General features: G+C 40.0%; 1 protein-coding gene across 1 annotated transcript in view; it reads left to right on the top strand.

The window, feature by feature from the left end:
* Positions 1-25,021, top strand: part of CEP112 (centrosomal protein 112) — a 327,830-nt gene that overhangs the window by 222,259 nt on the left and 80,550 nt on the right. The window contains exons 22-23 of the mRNA XM_045836669.1: positions 17,064-17,126; positions 23,721-23,870. Of these exons, the coding sequence (XP_045692625.1) occupies positions 17,064-17,126; positions 23,721-23,870 (213 nt within the window). The remainder of the gene's footprint in view (positions 1-17,063; positions 17,127-23,720; positions 23,871-25,021) is intronic.

Here is a 25,021-nt window from a genome sequence, read left to right as displayed (position 1 = left end):
AGGGGAGGAGAAAATGGGAAGTGACAGCTCCTGAGTGTGGGGTTTCTTTCTGAGGTGATGAAAATGCCCTGGAACTTAATAGTGGTGATAGTTATACAAGATCTCTCTAGAAGGTATCTAGCCACGTAGTATGAAAAATAGAGATATTTATTGAAGAAGATGTAAGAAACATTGTACATAGGACAATGATACCTCAGTCCCCTTCAAAGTAGGCACCCTGGGACCTCACACAGTTCTCCCAATTTCTGTCAGCTCCCCTGTCATATTTTCCTGAATCTCATCAACAGTCTGAAATCTCTTACCTTCCAAAGGTGATTTTAGTTTTGGGAAAAGCCAGAAGTCCCAGGGTGCCAAATCTGGGCTATATGGGGGCTGAGTCACCTGGGTGATTCGATATTTGCCAAAAATCTCTGCATGAGACATGATCTATGAGTTGGGTACTTGTCATGATGAAGTGCCAATCACTGGTTGCCCATAGCTGCAGCCTTCTGAATCATCCAAATAGTTTCTGAAGAGCAATATTCAAGTTTAATGCAAAATTTCATGCAGATTTATTGCACTACTCACTCATTTTGAATGTGATGGCAACACAGTACACATGCTCACTCAACTGCATCTACCATTCTCATTATATTAACAATGGCTCAACTTTTTCTGGACAGACCTCATACAGTTCTATGTACTAAAAACCTCTGAATTGTAAAGATTAAAGTTTTTATATGTGAATTATGTCTTAATAAATTTGTTATTAAAAATAGGAAGTCTGACAATGCTAAGTATGATTGAAAATGTGAAATAAAAGGAACTCTTATATACTGTGCTGAGAACATAAAATGTTGGCATTATCCTGTCAAGTTGAACATTTGATTTATGAACCATCAATTCAGCTCCTTAGCATATGCCCTAGAAACTCACAAATATACCAGAAGACATAAACAGGAACATTCACAGCAGCATGGCTCATGGAGAAAAAATCTTGAAAAGTTCAAATGATCATTAACTGAAGAATGAATTATTTTGGTCTGTTCACACAATTAAGTATTCTAAAGCAGTGAAAATAAAGGGAATACAGCTTCACATGAAGCCTATAAGATTTTTAGAAACAGCACATTTCAGGAAATTACAGAGCATGATTATGTTCATAGAAAGCTATGAAATAATAAAACTAACATATTAGAAGTGCTTCTACATATAATTTTTAAGCAAGGCAATAAATAAAATTCAAGGTAGTGGTTAATTCTTAGAAAGAGTCAAGGCACTTTCAGCGAGGCACTTGGTTGCCTCCCCGCACAACCAAAAGAAGGACAACAACAATTTTAAAACAAAAACCAACCAGAATTGCCAGAAAATCGAACTGTATGGAAGTCTAACAACCAAGGAGTTAAAGAAGAAATATTCATTCAGACTGGTAGGAGGGGCAGAAACGGGCAGCCAGGCAGAGAGGACTCAAGGAAAGGTGGCAGCTGGAGGACCGGGCAGTCCCACACTTGGGCACGGATAAACTGGGAGGAACAACTGGGGAGCGAGACAGGCCACGCAACCCAGGGTCCTAGCAAAGAGGAAATGAAGCCTCAAAACCTCTGACTAAAAACACCGGTGGTGGGTGCGGTGGTGGGAGAAACTCCCAGCCTTACAAGAGAGTTTGTTGGAGAGACCCACAGGGTCCTAGAACATACACAGACCCACCTACCTGAGAATCAGCACCAGAAGGGTCCAATTTGCTTGTGGGTAGCCCGGGAAGTTACTGAAAGCCAGCCAAGAGCTAGACAAGCAGCACTGTTCCCTCTTGGACCCCTCCCCCACATACAGCACAGCAACGTGGGCTGCCCCGCCCTGGTGAACACCTAAGGCTCCACCCCTTACTACATAACAGGTGCACAAGATAAAGAAATATGGCCCAAATGAAAGAACAGATCAAAGTTCTCAAAATAGAACTAAGTGATGAAGAGATAGCCAACCTACCAGATGCAGAGTTCAAAGGTCTGGTAATCAGGAGGCTCACAGAAATGGCTGAGTATGATCACAAAATAGAGGAAGAAGTGAAGGCTATGCAAAGTAAAAATAAAGGAAAATGTACAGAGAAACAAAAGTGATGGGAAGAAAACTGGGACTCAAATAAATGATTTGGACCAGAAGGTAGAAGTAAACATTCAACCAGAACAGAGTAAAGAAACAAGAACTAAAAAAAAATGAGGAGAAGCTTAGGAATCTCCAGAGCAACTTTAAATATTCCAACATCCAAATCATAGGGGTGCCAGAAGGAGAAGAGGAAGAGCAAGAAATTGAGAACTTACTTGAACAAATAATGAAGCAGATATTCCCTAACTTGGTGAAGGAAATAGACTTCCAGGAAGTCCAGGAAGCTCAGGGAATCCCAAAGAAGTTGGACCTAAGGAAGCACACACCAAGGCACATCATAATTATATTACCCAAGATTAAAAATGAGGAGGGAATCTTAAAAGTAGCAAGAGAAAAAGAGACAGTTACCTACAAAGGAGTTCCCATAAGACTATCAGCTGATTTCTCAAAAGAAACCTTGCAGGTAAGAAGGGACCGGAAAGAAGTATTCCAAGTCACGAAAGGCAAGGACCTACGGCCAAGATTACTCTACCAGTAAAGCTATCATTTAGAATGGAAGGGCAGATAAAGTGCTTCCCAGATAAGGTCAAGTTAAAGGAGTTCATCATCACCAAGCCCTTATTACATGAAATATTAAAGGGACTTATCAAAGAAAAAGATGATCAAAAATATGAACAATAAAATGACAATAAACTCACAACTATCAACAACTGAACCTAAAAAAAATAAACCCTAAAACTAACTAAGCAAACAACTAGAACAGAAACAGAATCACATAAAGGGACATCACATGGAGGGTTATCAGTGAGGGTGGGGAGGGGGAGAGAGGGGAAAAGGTACAGAGAATAAAAAGCATAGATGGTAGGGAGAAAATAGGCAGGGGAATTAAAAATAGTATGGGAAATGGAGAAGCCAAAAAACTTATGTACAACACATGAACATGAACATGAACTAAGGTGGGGAATCCTGGTGGGATGGGGGTGCAGGGCAGAGGGGAATAAAGGGGAGAAAAAGATGGGACAGCTGTAATAGCATAATCAATAAAATACATTTTTTAAAAAAGAAAGGGGATGGAGTGGGATGGGAAGAAGCAGTGGCATTTGCAACACCAGATATTAAGTTGTATGGTCATATTAGGCGGGCTCTTTATGTTTTATAATGCACAAAATATGTTCTTTCGTATATGCCAGTTATTATATAATTTAAACATTGAAAAGTAAATATTATTTGCAATGTTGAAAGCAGCAGTATACCTCAGTCTTGGAGTTATGTCGGGAAGAAATTTGCTTCCCCAATAAAGAATCTGAGATTATTTTCATGGGTAGAAAGCAGAAGAATGGGCAAGAAAGAATATCTAGAATTGACTGCAAAAGATGGATTTTGATAGCTAACTTTTCTGATAACCTGACCCCACGGTTTTGTAAGCACAGCTATAAGTAAAGCAACTTCTATCTTGTCTCCACTTTATCCATCAAAAAATGCAGCCATTCCTCAGACCTTAACATTACTCAGCTAGTTCACCTCCATCAAATTCTCAAATGGACCACTCTTGCCTTCCTTTTTATCTTTCCCATTCCCTCACGCATAAAGAACCCAGTTTTTGTCCTCCTTACAATGCTTACTCACCACTCTCTGATCCCTTGCCATCTTGAACTTCCACCAATGCTGCATTGCTAAACCTCAGTCCTATTTAATCTCTGCTGCCTACTTTATCTGCACATAATACAATAATACTTAGGAGAGTGAAATAATTTGTCTGTGGTCACACCGCCCAGGTTTGGTCAACTTCAAAGCTCGTGCCCTTAACCAGCATGCTCTATTGCTTACCATTTAGCAATGTGTATTGGACTAGTCACGCAGAGCAGCTTGAGTTAATGGAAAAGAGAGAGTAGGTGTGAGGGTCTGGGTGATGGGCAATTCACCTGCACAGCAGCAAAGCTATTTGAACACCGTATGTTTGCAGGCTGAATAGGGGAGAGGATATATTTTATGTAGGCATCATACTCACTCTTGTCAACATTTCAAGTATTATTTTTCAGTGAGTTGGTCTGGTAATTCCATCCCTATATGGAGGAGCCTGGAAGCCAGATGAGCTCTAGACCATTTTTAATTAGGGAGATCGAATTACTAAATCTCTAGCATGTCCTCTCAGCACCTATTGCAAACTTTCAGATTATCCGGTCAGTGAACTAGAACTTTGGTTGTGTACTGAGGTTACTACTTTTTATTGAACTGCCCGCAAATCCAGTAAAGCAACTTTCTGTATTACATTATTTCATTACATTTTTTCCATACGAATGAGCCAAAAAGTAGAAATTTTTCAAAAATTATAAGTAAAATACTGATGTGATTTATGAGTATGCTGAATGAGGGCATCTAACTATTGAATCAAAGCTTATTTGAAATAATGTATTACTTGACCAATAATTCAGTTAACATCATTTATCATTGAACAATGTGAACATTTTCTGACGTCTGAAGTCACATATTTGAAGTGGGTTTTCTATCTGCTTCCTGAAAGGCCTACACCAGCAAAGGTTCCACTCATATGTAAATATATTAAGACTATTTAAAATGTAGATTATGTGTGTTAAAGTTTGCTAAATACAGTAGTCATTTTCATTTAACATTTATCAAATCATGCAACATTAGAATTTGGTATAAAGCATTAACAGTAGCAAAGACATAAAAATATTCCAGAAGGTAGAGTTTCTTCAAAAAGTTAATTGACCCCATTTACATTTGGGCTTTGATGATAAATTCTTTTTTACACATCAGAGAATAGTTACTTCTTCCCCAGGGCAAAGTAAAGTTTTTTTTCCACCCTCATTCTCTTAAAGTTTGTATTTCTGCCCGAGTAATAAATGAGTTTCAGTTTCTGTGGCCTCTGCTTCAGAGAGCTTCTCTGAGGGTGAGCTTTTGAAATATGATTAGATCTTAATTCTTTAACTAGTTCCATAAGCTTGTTTCACAGTTTGCTTTCTTATTCAGTGAATGGGGTGGAAATTCATGTAAATCTTATGTGATCATTTATGGGTATTCACCATGTAAATATATATGTTGCAATGGTGAGAAAAATTAGTCCTTGTGAATTAAGGTAAGAGCAGAAAATCAATTGTTCCAGGGTGTTTCTAGTTATCTGCCGTTAAGTACACATTGTTTTAGTCCACAGTTTGACCACAGTTACTAACTCTGTGGACAGAGAATGTATCCAGTACACTGATTCGGTATATTAGAAATAGGGCCCAACTCAGGAGTATGGGTGCTTTTTCTGAGAATGGATCCACCAATATTTACTTAGTAGCTACTCAATAAATAATCATATTAATAGTAATACTACAGCCCTTCTCCTAAACTGTCCAGTTCCTTCCTTCTTTAACAGAGCATGTGGCTTCTCCATTGGATTCTTACAAAATAAATAGGTAGCAACAAAAAACAAAACACTTGTAGTTCCTAATTCTTAGGTCCTGGTTCTGGGCAAAGCAACTGTATCAGATGACTGAAACACTTTTCCAGAAATGTATTAACACTGATAGTAACTGTGCAGCCCTGGCATTTACAGGTGTTCCGCTACTTACATTACTTTGCTATTTTCTCTAGCTGAGATTTATACATAATGGTGGAAAAGAATTCTTCCATTAAATTACCCTTTCTTGTAATGATTATATCAGACTGAAAATTACCTTTGAGTCAAAGATAAATACGAGAGTCTTAGACTGCAACCTCAAAACTTTTTCTTATTCATCCGTTTCCTCACCTGGCACATAAAGCTCAGGTCTGAGCCAGGTACCACCAAGTCTCACCCTTAATAGTGATGCACCAGACAACGGTCCACATCTCAGGCCATGGATGCAGATGTGTCTATTTTACTGTCTTCTCAATTTGTGTTTCCAATTACCATGTGGCTGTGCGGCAAAATGTTGACTCTTAACCCTCATTCACTGCAGAACTTGGTCCCTGCCGCACTTTCCAAGGACAGCAGTAAGGCCAGGGCTCTCTCACGCCACCAGCCGTGGCTGAGGCCTGGGATCCTGTGATTCTGAGCATCACCTCTCTTCCCAGGTGTCCACATCTAGCTTCCCCGCTGATCTTTGGTAGTCAGTTGACACAGGTCACTTCTTTGTAATCCCTCCTTCCCCTTTGGAAGTCTTGCATTCTCTTTGCTATTCTCAGGCACCCAGGAAGTTTTATATTCTTCTGGCCTGTTGTCGGGGAGAGGCGTGCGTGCACAGGGACCCGGGCACAGCAGTCTTGCTGACTGCGCAAGCACCCATGCACCACACAGCCCGTTTCTGCGTGTGGTTCCATCAAACACCCGGTGTGGCTAAGCACTCTAGGTCCCGCGGTCCCGCCTGCACGGGGTTTCTGTGCTTTCCCCTCCCTGGGGCCTGGCCCACAGAGTAGGGCCACAGACGGGGCCTTTTCTCAGCAACAGACTTGCAGATAAACCTTCTCCCCTTCACTTCAAACTCTGTTTCATTCCCCAACCTGGAAGACCATTCCTAGTCTGGAGAGGGGAAGAAAGTCGGGGAAGCAAGCAGAGTAAAACCCACTGTGACTGGTGCACTTTCATGCCCTGTCTCATCAGCCCTGGTTATAGTCCCAAGCCAAAAATTACCTCTTCTGTACTTCTTCTGTGCATCCCATCTGTGAGGTGGTGAGAGGAGAGTGCCAGGCTGGGAAGGGTTGAGGCGTGGGTAAAAATACCAGGTTTAAGACCTCAGAAATATCCTGGTACGTGTAGATATGCTATTGCACATAAAAATCACTAAAATTTCAACATTGTAACTCTGGCTAATAGACTATAGGAAATATTATCTATCTGTTTTTCTATACTAAGCCTTTGTATACTTTTGAAAAACAGCTTTTGAGGTATAATTTAGATATTATAAAATTATTTTATTTAAGAGTATAGTTCAGTGAGTTTTTGATAAATTTATGGAATTTGTACAACCATCACCACACTTTGTATTTACTTTTGCAATAAAATGAAAATTGAGTGTTATGAAAATGGTCTTTTATTACAGCCATGAGAGGATCACTGATGAGTTGAATTTGAGTGGGGTCAAATTCAGGCCATACGTAAGGAATGGGTAGCCACCAACCTACTCAATAAGTAGCTCTGGAACTAATGTGTACGCAAGTGGAGACAGTGAGGAGAGATGTGGAGGAGGAACGCAGGATGCCTCAGGTACACCCTGCTCCTCCCAGCGTGTGGACATGCTACTCCTTTCACTGGAATTTTCTTTCTTCAATTAGTTGATTCCTATTCATGAGCAAGTGTTTTTAACTTTTCTCTCAGTTTCACTATTTATAAATGAAGATAATAATCGTGCCTATCTCACAGAGTTTTCAGGAGGGATAGATCTGTTAATATGTGTAAATCACTTCAAGAATGTGTCAGTAACAGCAAAATAAGTATTACTTGGTTTCATTGCTATCATCTAGATTGCCATCATCATCATTAGCATCATCATCATTATCCTTTAATATTCATCTCCTTACAGAAGCCTCTGATGTGATGTATCTCATGGTGTTCCTGTAATAACGCCCAGTGCATAGCTTTTCGGTGACATGTCGCATATTATTTATTCACGTATCTGTCTCCTCCCCAACTGCATTAAATCTTTACCTCTGCAGACATGCGGTGCCCAGCACAGAGGAAATACTCAAAGTAAATGTTTGTGACGCTACCTCAGGGCTGTATCAGCATTTCAGGGAGGGGTGTGTGTGTGAAGCTAGCCTTTTTGTAATTATGTGGAAAGGAGCGGTATAGAAGAAAATACTGGGGATGTGGAAGGAAGGAAGGGGGGCGGGGGAGAACTAATGGTGTGAGGCTCCTGATGGGGGCGAGAGGTAGAAGCCCTGTTCTGGTGCAGGAACGTCGCCCCTTTAACCAGTCATCAGGGTGTGTTTTCTGGAAGACTTGACGTGACGTGGATGTTATTTCTCCCTTAGACATTTGATAAAATCCACTAATGAAACCACTTTGGCCAGAATATAGTTGAGAGAAAGAGGGTGAGGGGAGAGAGGGAGAGAGGGGGGGAAGAAACTCTTGAGTTTTTTGTCTTCTTGAGTTACTTTTGGTAATTTGTATCATTTAAGAGATGTATGCATTTTGACTAAATTATAAGAAATATGTGGCAGCTTTGTTTTTCCTAATATTTTCTCATTGCCCTATTGATGTCTGTAGGATCTGATAGTGATGTCCCCTCGCTCTTATTCCTGATATTGGCGATTTATATCATCTTCTTGTTGTTTTTGTTTTAATCAGAGGTTTATCAATTTTATTGATCTCTTCTCAAAGAAACAGCTTTTGGTTTCATTGATTTTTCTCCATTGTTTTTCTGTTCTCTATTTCATTGATTTCTACCATTATATTTATTATTTTCTTCTGCTTACTTTTTTAAAAACTTGCTATTCTTTGTCAAGCTTCTTCAGAAGAACCTTATATCATATTTTAGATGTTCCTTCTTTGTTGATAAAATAAATTCAAAGCTAAAAGTTTTCTTTAAGCATCAAGGAAAGTTTTACAAACACTATGCTTCAATTTTCATTAATTTAAATATATTTTCTAATTATCCCTGTGATTTCTTCTTTGACTCATAGAAATTAGGGTATATATTTTTTCCAAATATCTTGGGATTATCAGATATATTCCTATTATGAATTTCTAATTTAGTTTTATTGTGTTCAGAAAATATACTCTCTATGATTTCAGTTCTTTTAAAGTTTGTTTTATGGCCTAGAATGTGATCTCTTTTGATTAATGGTCAAAATGATAGCATTTTTCAAATCATGTATATTCTCACTAATTTATGTATACTTTCCTGTTAATTCCTGAGAGAGAAGGGCTAAACTCTGCTCTGTTATAATTTGTGAATATGTCTATTTCCCCTTACAGTTCTGCCACTTCTTGCCTCACGTATTTTGAAGCTCTTGAAATTAGGTACATATATGTTAGGATTATTGTTTCATTTTTATGAATTAAATTGTTACCATTGTGAAACATCCTCTTCTTTCCTCTGGGTATCTTTGCTCTTAAATCTACTTTGATACTAACATAGCTACTTCATTTTTCTTCTGCACACTGTGTGTGTGGTACATCTTCACCCTTTTAATTTTATTTTCTTTAATGCTCAATGTGTTTATCTTGAAAATACAAAGTAATTACAGCTTTTTTAAAAATCCAAGTTGACAATCTTTGTCATTGAGATAGAACTTTAAAACCATTTATATTTAATGTAATTGTTGATACTGTTGGTCTTAATCTACAATTTCGCTGTTTGTTTTCTATTTGTCCCATAGTTACTTTGTTCCTTTCTTCCTCTTTTTATACCTTCCACTGGGTTTATTGATTACTTCTTAACATTCCATTTGATTTTTACTATTGGCTTATTAGACATGTCTTTTTTTTATGATATGCCTCATACCTGTCATTTGCCTTCACACACTGTTGTATCAGTTTACGTAAAATGTATACATAAAGCGTACACATGTTAAGGTACACTTTAACCTCGGGGAACCTCTGTTTCCTTGTTCCTATCCAGTCCTACATACACTATAAACCCCACAATGTACTTTTATTATTTTTGCTCTTAACAGCAAATTGTCTTTCAAAGGAATTTGAAAATGAGGAAAAAGCTAATTTACATGTACACACAGATCTTCTGTGGTCCAGTGCTCTTTATTCCTTCGAGCTGGTCCAGGCTTCCATTTGATACCATTTTTCATCTCCCCAAACAACTTCCTTTAACATTTTATGGGGTGCATGCCTGCTAGTGAAACATGCCCTCGGATTTTTGTTTGAAGATATCTGTACTTCATCTTCAGCTTTGAAGGATATTTTCACTAAATACAGTTCTAGATTGACAAGTGCTGGTTTTTCTTTCAGCACCTTATAGGTTCATTATGTTATCTTCTGGCTAGCACCGTTTCAGCTGAAAATCCTCAGACATTCTTTTTAATGTACCTGTTATTTACTGGGTGCTTTTAAGATTTTATCTTTATTTTTGTTCATGCAATTTGAGTATGAATTATCTTGATGTGGTTTTCTTTGTGTTTATCTTTTTTGTTCATTGATCTTCTTTGCTTCTATTTGTCCCATTGTTTCTTTGTTCCTTTCTTCCTCTTTTTATACCTTCCTTGGGCTTCCAAGGTCTGTAGTTTTCTTCATACTGGAAATTTTTTGGCCATTGTATCTTCACATATTTTTCCAAACCTTTCTTCTTTTGGTATGCAATTACATGTATGTTAGATAATGTGATATAGTCTTACAGATTACTAAGACTATTTATTATGTTTATGCAGTCTTTTGTCTCTCTGACAATCCTTTGGATATTTAAAATGCTTTTCCTTCATACTCACTTATCTTTTCTTCTGTAGAGATGAATCTGTTCTTAATCCCATCCTGGGAAATTTTCCTTTCAGATAATGTATTACTAGACTCTAGGCTATTTAGTTTTTTTAATATCTTCTCTTTATCTCCTCATTATGTTCATGTTTTTATTTAAACATTAGGGGAGGTTTATTGATTGATTTTTAAAGAAAGGGGAAGGGCAGATTTAAAGTGCCTTTACTCTAAGGCTAGTTTAACCCCATAACTAAAGTGTGACCTTCCTGGATGTTCTGTGAGGGCTCTTCATTCTGACTGGTCAGAACTCAAATCCCCCTGAGCTTTGTGTGAGCTTTGGGAATTGTTTATCTTTAAGGGCACTAGTCACTTTCTACTTGGTCTTATAGAACTTACCCCTACACATGCTCAGCTAAGTATCAGCAACAGACTCAAAGGAACCGTGTAGATACCTGGACCTCCACGCGGCCCTCCTCCTAGCTAGTGGTCTGCCCTGACGAATTCCAGCTGCCTCCACCCTCCCAGCCTCCAGGCTTCGTCTCCACAGGGGTTTCCATGTGTTCAGGCCCAGAGTGGGCCTTCAGGAAGGAAGGGGTGACTGTCGGTCTTCCCTCATTTGTTTCCCTTCTCTTCACAGGGTTGCAATCCTGTGCTTCTTGTTTCCCAACTCTCTAAAAAGTTTTCTCTGTATTTTGTCCAGCTTTCTAGCTGTTCACTGTAGCAGATTAACTGTGGTTCCAATTACTCCACCGTGGTCCAGTGGAAATCATGAATTTTATTTATGTTTCCAAATATGTGCCTTTAATTTGAAATAATATGTAGAGATTTTCAAGCTTGAAAGTTCTGTGAAGATTCTAAATTAAAAAAATTAAAATAAATGAAATATAAATCTTTGTCCTGAGTTCTCTGAGTCTTTATGTGGATGGGGTGCCACACAGTCACATAGTGACATCTGGCACCGTAAGTGTGTTCACGGCCTTTGAAGATGCTTCAGATGGATGCCTGCAGAGCTCGTGAGGAGAAAATACTGCATAACAATCTGAGCTTTGTGCTATGTTTAAAGAATTTGGGAAGCAACCTTTTTCAGTCCTCTTTATTCAGAAACTTAGGCTATTATATTTTAAGGAAAATGATAAGACCTGGGCTTGCCTTAAATAGAAATGTTCTAAAAGACTTTCCTAAATTTCTTCCCTCTAAATCACTGTCCTGAAAATCATGAATGTCCAAAGTTTCACCATTAGTGATAGGAAATGGAAAATAAAGGAATGAAGGGCTTTTTTTGAATTATGACATAATGCAAAGTACCCTGCAACAAAAGGGTAGAACATTAAGATAGTTAATAGCCATCGATACCTTTCTGAAAACTGGTTGGTTGGTTCCTTTCCAGTAGGATTTTAAACCCAAGGTTTTGATGGGAAATAGAGAAAGTGGACCAACACAGCAGGCTCTTTAACAAGGAAGAACAGCGTGAGGAGGAGGCCCTAGAGAAGCGTGGTGGAGGGCGGAGGGCATGGCCAGGCACACGTGGGAGCACTGAGGTCTAAACAACAGCAACAGCAAAACAAATTCTCCCACTTCAAAATTATGAGTTTTTCCTCATCTGTTATTCTATACCTGTTCAGGCCGTGCTTAGATGATTATTGAAAACTGTATTTTTCTATAGTAATGATAGCTATAAAAATAAGACTGGGATTCAAATAGCTAACCCTAACTTAATTTATGTATGGAAATGAAATATAAGTCAATACCATCCTGAGAATAAAATTATTCAAAAATGGTTTGGAAACAGCTTGCATGATACATTAGCTATAAATTATCAACCATGCTCAACTAGAGGTTTTTAGATTTATTTCAGAAGTTCAGAAATCCAGGCAGCTGTGACTTAGGCTCAAATATAGAGGAAAAGCCTTGGAGGTTGATATATTATTCAATTATTCAAGAAATTATGTAATTTCTCATTATTCTTCAGAGTACTGACTCTGCTCTATGTAGCTATTACAAGTTCTAGGATTTTTATGCGCCACCATCTGGTCTCACTTTAAATTCATTATTGCTAATTTTAAGTGGACCATAATGCTTCCTGGAGCCCTGGGACTCGTGCTGTATCCCTCGGTGCCCTGCCACTTGCCCGGATGACTAGTCATATTCTTCCCTCACACCTCAAGTCTCCCAACAGTGTCCCCCACCATCCTCACGTGAACCTGATGAATCATTCCTTCTACTTCATGGAGAAGATGGAATTAGTCAGAAGTCCCTCCTCTGTTGCTTGGGCTGGGTTACCTGCACTTTCCAGCAAAGGCCACCTCCTCCCCTGCGCTCCAGATCCCATGCCCTATCCTTCACTCAAGGCCACGCCTCCAGTAAATCTCCAGCATCACCTGTTTTTGCCTCTTTACTGCCAGGTCTTTCCTATGAGCCTGCACACATGCCATTCGTTCTGTCATCTCACAAAAACCAAAACAAACAAATCAGCCCCTTCTTTACCCCCTTCCCCTGCAGCTTCCAGCCCATTTGTCTCCTTCCCTTTGTGACAAAACTCTGAGCAAATTGTTTGTACCTGCTCCAGTTCCTCTTCTTCTGAGCTCCCTCTAATCTAGCTTTTATCCTTGCCACTACACTAAAACTGCTCTTTTTCAAATCACTGATGTCCTCCACATGCATAAGCTGTGTGGTCATTTCTCAGTTCCTCCCTGTACATGACCTCTCTGTAGCATTTGACACTGTGGATGGTCCTTGAAACACCTTCTCTGCTTGGCCTCAGGATTCTGTATTGCCCTGATTTCTTTCTGTCTCTGGCCATTGTCTACTTTCCTTCCCATCTCCAGCCTCCTCGAGTTTACAGGCTCAGGGCTCAGCATACTTGGACTTCTGTTTTTACATACACTTGAAGCCTTGAAGTCTCATTCAGCAGCATGGTTCTCTATGCCATTCATACACCAGTGATGTCTGAATGTACTCGTGCTTCTAACCTGGACCTCTCCCATGAACTCCAGACTCAAATAGCCCAATAGTCACTTCAACACCACATGCCAAAGATATCTCCAAGCTCAATGTGCCCCAAACTAATCTTGATCTTCCCCCCAAAACCTCTCCCACCCACATTTTGATGTAAGGTAATGACAACCCATTCTTCTAGCTGCCTGAGACAAAAATGTTGAAGTCATCCCTGATTCATTTCTTTGTATCATACACAATTGGTTCTACTTTCAAATCTTCCTCAGAATCTGACTGCTTCTCACCACCTCCCCTGTTACATCCTGGATCACTTGTGATAGGCTGTCAACTGGCTTCTGTGCAGGATTCCTGCCCCAAACAAGAGCTGCAGTGATCTCACGAACACTCACGTTAGATCTTACCACCTCTGTACTGAACACTCTCCAGTGACTCTTCACGTCACCCGTGTGGAAACCAGATTCCTCACAACACGCAGCATCTGTCCCCTCCTGCGCTCAGACCTCATCCGCCCCAGGAGACGTTGCACACAGACCCGGCCGCGCTCTCCGTCTGTGCTTTGAGCACACTGTGCCGTGTGCCTCCGCCTCACCTCCGGGCCTCTGTCCCGGCTCCCAGTGCCCGGCCTGCTCTCTCCCAGGAGTTCACCACCTGCACCTCCCTCTTCTTCAGGTCTTTGCTCACATACCACCTTTTCAATGAGGCCTTCCCTGACTTCCGTATTTTAAAAATTGTGAACTACCCCCTACCTTTCATTGCTTCTCCTCTCTCCTTCCTGCTTTATCTTCTCCATAGCACTTGTACGGTTTAACATATTATTACTTTTGTAAGTTATTTTGTTTGCTTCCTGGGATAGAAGTTCTGTAGAGGCAGGGAGAGGCTTCTGTCTGCTTTGGTCAGTGCTCTAGTCGCAGTTGCCTGGAATGGGTGAATGAGTTGGATGGTTAGCTGTGGAGGAACTTCCCTGCGTCTGTGGGGCCCTGGGTGCAGGAGGCGTAGCTGCAGCTGAGACACTGGCTGTCCTGCACCAACCAGCAGCTCTGACTCCAACTGTTTTAGGGGGGAAAGTAGCTTAATCTTTATGACACTATAATTTTTTTATTTCCTAGTGAGTAAATATTTTTAAAGCACTCAGAACAGTGCCTGGCACATGGCAAGAGCTCTGTATTTATTAAATAAGCAATACATACTTTATTAAGCATTTTGTGATTTAAAAATATTGGCAGAATGTGAACCAAGACAAATAAACCTCAAGAGGTTCAGAGTGGCTTTAATTCTACTAATTATAGAGCCAGAATAGAGTCTGATGGCTTAGTAGAGAAAAATAGCGACTGTCACTTGCCCTGTCTGTTCTGGAAAAAACAAAACTACCCGGTGTCCTCAAAGGGATTATAGATACAGTGAGATTTATTAAATAAACTCTAAAGAATTGCTTTTGAACTTAAGTCCATAAAACATATGGCTATTGTCTTAGTCAGCTTGCCTTCTGTAACAAAGCACCATAAACCGGGTGACTTATCAAGAGCAATTTATTTCTGACAATCCTGGAGGCTGGAAGTCTGAGATCAGAGTGCCAGCATGGTCAGACTCTGGCGAGAGCCCTCTTCTGGGTCACAGACTGCCGTCTTCTTCTATCTGCACAGGACAGACAGATGGCTATGTCTCTGGCCTCTTCTAAGGGCACTAATTCCACTCATGAGGGCTCCCCCCATGAGCTAATCACCTCAAAGGCCTCACTTCCAAATACCATACATTGAGAATAGAGTTTCAACCTACAGGGGTGGGCAGAAGTAGAATTATAGCTGTAATACAAATAAATACAATACTTAATAAATAATAATATAAGAATAAACTCTGTTTCATGTACTCACAACTGTATTAATTTATTCCATGTCTGCCCTGATCTCTACCCCTGGTTCGCTCTCTGGAGAGATGAAGTGAGAGAGGGGCCCAGGTACAGCCGAGGGCAAAAATGAAAATGGAGCTCTGCAGGAGTCACTACCCTGACTGCCGAGCTACTCTTCGGAAAACAGGAGCAGCCAGATCCCAGCTGCCAGGCAGCTCTGGGCGAAGTGGTCCAGAGGAATGTCCAGTCACATACTGGCATGGGAGAGCCCGGGCTGCTGTGTGACACCCTGTGATGACATGCACCTAAACCCAAGCCTGCCCATGTGAACAGGTCTCACTTTAAATTAGAAAGAACACCACAGATCAGCAGACAATTCAGGAAAGTATCTAAAGTGAAAATTTGAGACCACGCCAGGCTGGCAGAGCAAATAAAAAAGAGGAACTCAGAAAAACACAGGCATTGTAGAAAGCAGAAAAAAAACTTGTGTGTGTGTGTGTGTGTGTGTGTGTAGGTACAGACCTAAAAATGTGTAGGTGAACATGATGTTAACAACCTGAGGAAAAATAGGTCTGTACTGAGAGGCAGTACGCAACTTGCTCTAGCTGGTGAAGCACCCATGCTCCACTGCATGGGATCGAGTCCTGGCTCTACTACTTCCTAGCTGTGTGATGCTGGGCAAGTTATTAACCTCTCTGTGCCTCAATTTCCTCATCTCTGAAATAGGGAGTGATGCAACTGTTTAGAAAACAACACTACTCTTGGAAAATTACAAGTAGTATGGCAGAATTTTTTAAAATCCAATGGGGAATTTAAAAGTAAAAGTTTAGAAAACTCTACAAAAGATTAAAAAGACCAAGAAATGGAAAAGAAAAGCAATGCTAAACCTGAAAGGTCCAACAATCACAGCTGGAGGACGGAGAGAGTGTGAGAGAGAGAGAGAGAGAGAGAGAGACACACACACACACACATACACACACACACGCGCCCCAAGGGAAAAAGAGAGGAAGATGAGAGTGGTGAGCCAAACCTCCTTTAGAGATGAAGGACGAGCTGAGATTGAAAGCGTCTCCTTAGTGCCTGCACAATGGAGTGGGAAAGCTGCCCAGTCTAGGGCATGTCACTGTGACACTTCCAGACTCTCAAGATAGAGGGAGGATCCCAGGGGTTCCAGAGAGCAGGAAAGCAGGTCACATAACAAAAGATCGCCACTCGAGTGGCAAGGATATGATCGAGTTCTACGTGGACTTACTCTGGCAAACTGCTCTACTTCCAGGACATAAATCTTGTTTGATTTAGATATATTTGTCACTTCAAAAAATAGTTCTTGTGTGTTAGGCAGAATGGGGGCTTAACTCTGCTCAGTGAATCCAAAAATCTCCTGTCTGCTGCTGTCCAGGAACATCTATTTCTTACCTCTTTAAACTAAGGGAAAGAGCATTACATCCCCCCGCTCCAGCTCCCTCTCCCCCTCTTCCTTTTCCTGTTCCTCTCCTTTGTTTCCTCTCCCCTTCCCCACTTTACCTTCTGAGCCCTCACACTTGTACTGTGTCTATTTCTGTCTCTTCTTCTCCCTTTCTCTTTCTCTCCACAGAAGTCTGTGTTTGTCTAATAATTGGCAGGAGAGATCTTTTTTTTTTTTTTTTTGCTTTTGCAGTTTGCTTTTTAAGTGATGAATAGTTGGCGTTAGATCAAAGACAAGCCCTGTGGTTTTCTGCTGCTCCAAGAGGGCGGGGCAGCGGGCAGCCGTCCCAGCTGCTGGTGACAGGCGTGGGGAAGAGATACCACGCTCACAGGTCACTGTGTGTGTGTTCACGTGCGCATGTTTTTCAGGCCAACAGCAGACTGAAGCAGATCGAGAAGGAGTACCTTCAGAAGCTTGCCAAATCTTCTCAGGTAAGAGCAAGCAAAACCAAAACAAACAAGAAACCTGTACATAAAAGCATTTGTATTCTAGAGTTATGCTTAATTCTCTGCAGTTTCTCATGGTTCAGTATCACATTTTTGATGGGACAATGGATGGATAATATATGCTTTTATTATATTTTGTTAACATTTTTTAATGGAGCCATTTGAACACACACTCACATGTTGTAAAACCAGCCTGTGCACTTGAGCAAGCCCAGGCTGAAACATATTTCACAAGGGCGGGAGATACACGCCTACATTTGTGATGTGAGCAGCTTGATACCATCTGTGCTTTTTTGCAGTATTCCATTTTGCTGCACCTAAAGACGGCTTAACAGCAAAATTCAAAATGACAAATATCTGCATTAAATTAGCAGCTCAAGTGTTGACTCCTTTTGGGAAAAGGAGGAATTGTAAGCCCCTACACTCGTCTCTTGCTGTATGTTGTTCCTATTGTAGTTTTAGTATAAAAAGGCCAATGGTTGAATGCTTGTCTCTACTTGACATGATGCTCAGAGTGCCTTCTCTGCTGAAGTTGTTGTAATGGTACCCTGTAGTATCATCTAAGGAATCCCAGGCATTCCTTAGTTGTATGAATAATTCTAAATAAATAAATGCTAACTTCCATTTTACAGATGGATAGATTAACCCGTTTAATTTTATAGGCATCATAATGACTGACTTTTTGAATCAACATTTCTTAATATTTTGGCATGGATACAGTGATATGTGGTAGTAGACTGAAATTTATGTACCATTTTATGAGTTACCACACAGTGGTAGTAACAATAACACAACAACAAAACAGTAACAAAATAGAGAATTATGGGACCCTAACCATATTGACTTGCTCTGTCTTCACCCATAATAGCTGTGAGGTTAGGAACTGTCATTGTCCCCATTCTTCCAGGTGAGAAAACTAAGGCTCAGGAAGGCTGAGGGCACACAGCTCGCAAGTGGCCAAGCCAGGACCCAACTGGACCAGACTTTGGAATGGAAGCTCTCAACCTTGACTCCTGCAGCCTGGCCCAGCCCCTCACATTGTTAATATTGTAAAACTTCGGTGATAATGGTCATGTAATTTCTCAGATTCTGCAATGATTTTGAAAATGTGCATAGTTTATGTAATTTATACCCCATTAGGAAATCAAAAAGTCTTCAAGAGAAGAATCATATATGTTTCTTTAAAAAGATGGTAATTGTCTTGATGACCATTATTCCAGACCTTCCTTGAGGAAGAAACATGGGGAATGTCCTTTCCAATCTGCTAGGAAAAGTTCTTGTAGCCAAAAGAAATCTTATTACTCCAAAAGTTAAATTTTAAACTGAAACATGAAAAATGCCCAGCTGGCGTGGCCTTCCGTGCTGCTGCTTTCGCTTCACATTGAATGGTGGGGGCAGACCGAAAGTGAGATGTACGATAGCTCGCATACATGCTTAAACAGTGAGAGCGTAAGCAGGAGTGTTTAAGTTTATCTAAAGGGAAGTATGAAGAAGCCTGATTAGTTCATATTAAAGCAAATTAAATGTAAGTTAGTGCAGAAGAAAGCCTAAGCTTTAGAGTCCAGCAGACCTGAATTTGAATGCCAGCCCTGCCACTCACGTGACCTTGAGCGAGTGACCTTCCCTCTCTGGAATTCAGTTTCCTCATTTATGAAATGGGGGAGTAATACTTACCTCATAGGATAGTTGTAAGTATTAGGTAACACAATGCCAAAAAAGTGCTTAGTACAAAGTCTAGTGCCTAGTAAAGCATTTAATAACTCTTAGCTCTTGCAATAGTAGTATTAAAATTGCAACAAAGGAAAGAAGGGAACAGAGAATGAGAAAGGTGTGGAAAAAGCAAAAAAAATATTTATTTTTAATTTATGTATTTTGGGGGTGTTTAAGAATTAATTTAAAAAAATCTCCTTCTAAAATCTGAAGAGGTAAAGCATTGCTAAATATTTTCTGAAGACATGAAGATGGAAGAAGAAGAGGAGGAGGAAAAACCAACTAGTAACAACTGTCATGCCCTATAACGGTCACTTCATAAATGAAAGGACAGCACAACACCAAAACAGAAGAAAGTCTTAGAAAGGGCCCCATAGTATAAAAAGTAGTTCATCCTTCCATTAAAGGCGGGACCACGACTTTACGTGGACAGTGTTCTGTTTGCCCGCCCGTAAATATGAGAAACACTGGTTGGCAATCCAGTCAGTTCAGAGAAACAGATGATTTAAAAATAAACATTATAAAACAGAACCATGGGTTGAGTTTTTCTGTTTTCTAGTTTTAGTTGACTGGATTCTCTAATTCAATATCAAAGCTGAGGAGATTGCCGGGAGCAAAGTTGCTTAACTGTTTATTAAGTTTTTTAAAATCTTTCCAAAAGGGAATAGTAAGATGAATGCATTAGTAATGAATGCACTGGTACCCAGGAGATCATTGGTTAAATTTGAAAAATATGTTAAGTATTTTCCTCCCTTAAAGAAGTTTCTTAATCTTTAAGATTTTATCAAGCTGTTAGGACCTAACAGACCGTGCTCACCAAACCCTTGGCATGCCTGGGACTGCGGGGGGGCCCCCCCCCCCCCACCACACCGAGGTTCTCAACGTTCGCCAGGACGTTGGCATCCTCTCTGGGCACACTTCCAAGTATCATTCCATCCGAATCACATATTTATTCTTTTGATCTTAATATTACATATTAACCTTGCCTTCTCTAGTTTAATGCGGTTTTCCCCACTCAGCTGACTGACTTGGTGGCCATCTGTCAAAGAAAGAGATTGCCGTCTGCAGGGGTGCAGGTGGTTGTGGAGCAGACTAAAGCTCGGGTGCCAGCAGCCCACCCACTGCCGGGGGACCAGCCCCCGCACCACCCCACGAGAGTGTGGGGCACGTTCGTTCCCACACACCCGGTGCAAATTAGTGCCTGGGCACGTTCCACGTGTCCCACACACCCCAGCCTCCAGGTCCCTCTCCAGGGTGACAGCCTAGAACGCAAAAGGTGTCGTGGGTTCACTCTTCCACTTATCTTATGAGGATCTACCATTTCACTGCACCTTCCCAAGCATGCCTTGTCTTGTCCATTGTATTTTAAAGAAGAGCTTTATAAAAATCTCAAACTGTGCTATTCTCTGAAAAACAGTACAGTAAGTTAAAGATAAAATCTTAACCTCTCCATTTAGAATCTTATTTTTCAGACCTAATAAAATCACTAACATTTATGGAAAGCATAATTGCTTAACAATAATAATTACCTATTACATCTTTCATGGGCTATGTTGCTTACAGTATCAGCCCCAAGTAGCTCTTCTTTAGCTCTCCAAAATATTTATTTTTAACACTCAACTGCAAATGTTCTAATCCACTTCTTTCTCTGAAGCTAATACAGGGTAAACACTTAGTTGAATGGTGGCATTTTGTTCTAAGTTTTTTAAAATTATGCCTCAACCAAAACTGGTAGGATTTGATTATAATTGTATAGATTAGTTTTCATTTTTTCTCAGAAACTTTTTACATTATTAGTCTGTGAAAGTCTAGGTTACCTCAATATACTATTTCAGGTGATTTTTTAAAATTTACTGTGGTTTACAATTCCATTACTTACATATTTATCAAGTGCCAGTTATGTGCACTGAGCTAAGGCGAAGAGAGTCTATTCTCTTTTATTCTATGTCTACAAACAAGTGAGTGTTGTTCTTTACCTAAAACATATTAATCTAGTTAGTATGATTATTTCTCATTCTTAAAGTAAATCTGAAATCAGTTTTTAAAAACTACCAATATTTTAGTTATGTCTCTATATCCATTTTAATCATTCTATCAACCAATTTATCTGTTTATCCAAGGTGTTTCACTTGAAGTGCCTGACACTCTCCTTATATCGTCCTCATAAGCTTTTAAATTAACTTTCTGCCCTGGCTGGTGTGACTCAGTAGACTGAGTTGGCGGCCTGCAAACCCAAATGTCACCAGTTCAATTCCCAGTCCCGGCACGTGCCTGGGCTGCGCAGGCTGGGTGGCCAGATGGGGATGTACTGATTGATGTACAACTGATTGATGTATCTCTTGCAATTATCAGTGTTTCTCTCCCTTTCTTCCCCTCTCCCTTCACCTCTCTCTAAAATAAATAAACAAAATCTTTAAAAAATAAATTCATTAACTTTCCAAAGGTAATCTTATTCTTTCCCCCAAAGAATCTCATTATTCCCTCAAAGAATGCAGGGTTTCATTTGCCACTCAAAAGCAAGCATGCTTTCCTCAGGACATGCTAGACTTTGCTAGTAGCTCCTCCCAAAACCTGCATTTATTTCTTTTTCATGTAGTCTTGTCATAAATCTTCTGAAAGTGAGAGATCTCTCTTTCATGCCCTTGTGGTCATTTGAAGAACCTCCAGATATCTCCAGTCAGTTCTACAGCTAATCTAAATCTCACTGTTTTTGAAAGAAATGAAATTACTTTGTACTTTAAAAAATACATTGCATGATTGTGGGGATGGATATATGAATCTATACCTGTGATAAGATTTCATAGAACTGACACACACATATACACACATCAGAAACACGATGAACACGTTACAGAACTGAATTTACCACTTCTACGAAGTTGTGGTTTACTCAGCTTGAAGCACTGCAATAGTCATTGAAAGAGTAAGTTATTTTTGCTATTTGGCTGCATGTTCTCATAAAATACCAATCCTAAGTTTCATGTTGGACCAAGGAAATCTGGCTCTTTCTTATCTCTGGCTCCTCTTACTCTGTAACTGGGAGTGAGTTGATTATGCTGTGCTTCAGTTTTTGACATTTGCTATAAAAATTTAACCTTCTCTGTTTCATAGATGTGCTATGAGAATTAATGGAATGGATGCCAGCATGGAAACATTTAATCTAAATTCAAAAACCAGATGAAAACATCTTCATTCTCAGTAGATGAATTCCTCCACTCACAGCAGGAGGTTCAAGTTTGCATTTAAAGATATGACCATACTGCTGTTACATATTTTGTCATTTATTTCACAAATGTCTTAATAGTTGATTAGTTCAAAGTCTAAGTGTTAAACTTTGCTTCCAGTGAGTTCCCTTCTGAAAGCATAAATACTCTTTATTTATTGTAAATGTGCTATTATTTCCGTCAGTAGTAATGACTTACATTTCTGTAGGACTTGGCTTCTGGAAGACTCCAGACATTTTCTCTTATTGCCGTGTAATGCCGTAATCTAGTTTTGTCATTGAATAGTAGCTGGAAAAACTGAGTTTCAAGGAAGAAGACTAACTTGTCCAATGTTTCTCATCAACCAGCCCTCCTGCCACAGAACCAATAGAATTATACTCTACCCCAGAACTATGGATCTTTCTTTTATTAGAAGAAACCACCATTTCCTGCTTTTAAAAAGCCATCACTGTTGAATTGGAAAGGAAGTGGATGCATCTGAACCAAAGAAAGAGCAATGCTGTCAGTCAGCGCATTGCATTAGAATCCCTCGGCTGCTGGATTACTTTGAGAACTGGGGGGAAACCCGGTCACAGAACCAGTTCTCAAGGGTACAGAATACTCCAGCAGGCTCTGAAATGACACTGTATGGGTCAAATTAAACTTTTAGGGATATATCGGCACTTAGGGAGAAAGCAGTGTGTTTGGAACCATGTCTTCATAAACTTCTCTTCGATGCTGAAACCTCGATCACAGCAGGCTGGTGTGAGGAACGAATCAGTGCAGCAGTCAGTCTGACTGTGTGGTTCCTTCCTGCCTGTCTCCTTGACTGGGTGTCATCTTTAACGATGTACAATGTGTGATCTCTTTCTGTGCCTCTGTTTCTCCATTCAGAAAAGATGGGTGGTAATAATGCTTGCCTCTATCAGAGCTTAAAGTGCTTAGCACAGTGCTCTGTGCTAGTGAGTGCTCTGTGCTAACGTTAGTGAATACTCAAAAATTACTGTGTAGCCTTGGCTGGTGTGGCTCAGTGGATTGAGCTCTGACCTGCAAACCAAAAGGTTGCTGGTTCGATTCCCAGTCAGGACACATGCCTGGGTTGAAGTCCATGACCCCCAGCAACCGCACATTGATGTTTCTCTCTCTCTCCCATTCCCTTCCCTCTCTAAAAAAATAAATAAATAAACTCTTTAAAAATATATAAATAAATAACTAAATTTTTTTAAAAAATTACTGTGTAGAATTAGGTAACTATGAAGAATGAACTCTGTTATTTTCTTTGGCTTTTATGGTTCAAAGTATTAGGAAAGGCAAAATCATTTTTTTTATTCTAGTAAGTATATTTCTCAGTAAAATGAAATCTGACGCATTTCATATTTTTGAGATCACAGATGTTCTTTCTGTTGATGAGTAAATATTGTGGAATGTTATCATGAAAATGTCTTCCAAATATATTTGGTTCAGCAGTTGTTCACCATTCACAGTTTTATTACAGTCTTTTATGGGGTGGGATGTCATGCATTAGAGTGCGTGATATGTTAATTGAAAATATTTAGTTTGTGGAATAGAGTTTGCCAAACCCATTCTTCTGTTAAGCATAAATACATATGAAATAGACGCCTCTTGCCGAAGAATGTGCAGTTACAGCATGCTGTTTTCATTTTAGACCATAGCTGAGCTCCAGACAGCCATTTCCTCCCTGAGAGAAGAGAACAGCCGGCAGCAGCTAGCGGCCGAGAGGCGGCTGCAGGATGCTGCACAGAAGTTTGAAGATGAGAAGAAGCAGCTGATTAGAGATAATGACCGAGCAATCAAGGTAATCGGAAGACTTCAGTAACCAGTGGTACCAGCTGCTGCGGTGCAATTAAAAAGAGGGCCGAAATCCCAGCAGCGGGCAGAGGAGCGCAGGTATCTGGCTCGTTCACAGAGCCTGCAGCAACTCCATTCACTGGCCTCCACCTTTGATGTATCCAGTGACTCAGGCCCACTTCCCTCTCAGAGATCACATGCCAGCATAAAGAGTCACTTTTGGCAAGCCCAGTCCATTCACAGTGAACAAATATTTGAAAAATACCTGGTCCTCTTTCTTGAAAACCACTTTGGAACTGTCTCTTGAAATTAGAATGACTTTTTCAGCCCAAGACTGCTGGCTAATAAATTCAGGAGTCAGCTTCCAATTTACATTCTATTCTTTGCCCAAATCCTTTCATTATGTATTCTCATAATGAGAAATAACCTGTTTGAGGTTTGGAATGCCAACCGTTCGCTGTGCTCTGACATTGCACAGGGTGGATGTGTTGCTGCTGAGAACCTAGGTTGTTTCCAAATGGCTTCAGAGAATCACACTTTTAACAGCGACAGAAAATTCCCTAGACCCCGATTCTTGAGGTGATAGGCAGTTATATCTCAAAGTGGTTTTTTCTTGGCTTCATGGTGAATGTTACTGTAAGTGTCTACCTCCTGCGGTGTTTAATCTGTGAGGATAAGCATCTGGAAACCTTTATAAATAAGATTTAAAAGAGAACAAAAAAAATTTCAAAGAATTCCCAGCAAAAGATTATTTTTCAGTGATTTTACTTTGTTATAACAATGCTTAAAGCATTTAGAGTAATCATAAAAAGCAAAGAAATATAAAAGAAACATTTGGGTTTTATCTCTGCCCTGTTCTGCCTAACCCACGTGTTGCCTTCTGTAGCCTATTGTCAGCAATTTGAATAATTTAGGGAGAAGTTAGTGTTCAAGCAAGTTGTGTGTATATATAGCCTGTAAGATTCATATATACACCCTTTAATCCTGGTCAACACTGAAGAGAATAAAAAACCTTAAGATGTGGACAAAACCTTGGGGGCCGTTACATCCAGCCTCCTCACTTCAGAGGAAAGGACTTATGTTGTTATTAATGAGATTTTTCTCTATATATTTCCATCTGTGAGTTTTTTCTTTTCCCCTACATGTGATGTGAGACAA

The sequence above is a fragment of the Phyllostomus hastatus genome, unplaced genomic scaffold (genome assembly GCF_019186645.2).
Source record: "Phyllostomus hastatus isolate PE091 unplaced genomic scaffold, TTU_PhHast_1.1 phas_contig_210, whole genome shotgun sequence".
NCBI lineage: Eukaryota > Metazoa > Chordata > Mammalia > Chiroptera > Phyllostomidae > Phyllostomus > Phyllostomus hastatus.
The sequence above is the reverse complement of the archived record's forward strand: the minus strand, read 5'-3'. Positions and strand labels throughout refer to the sequence as shown.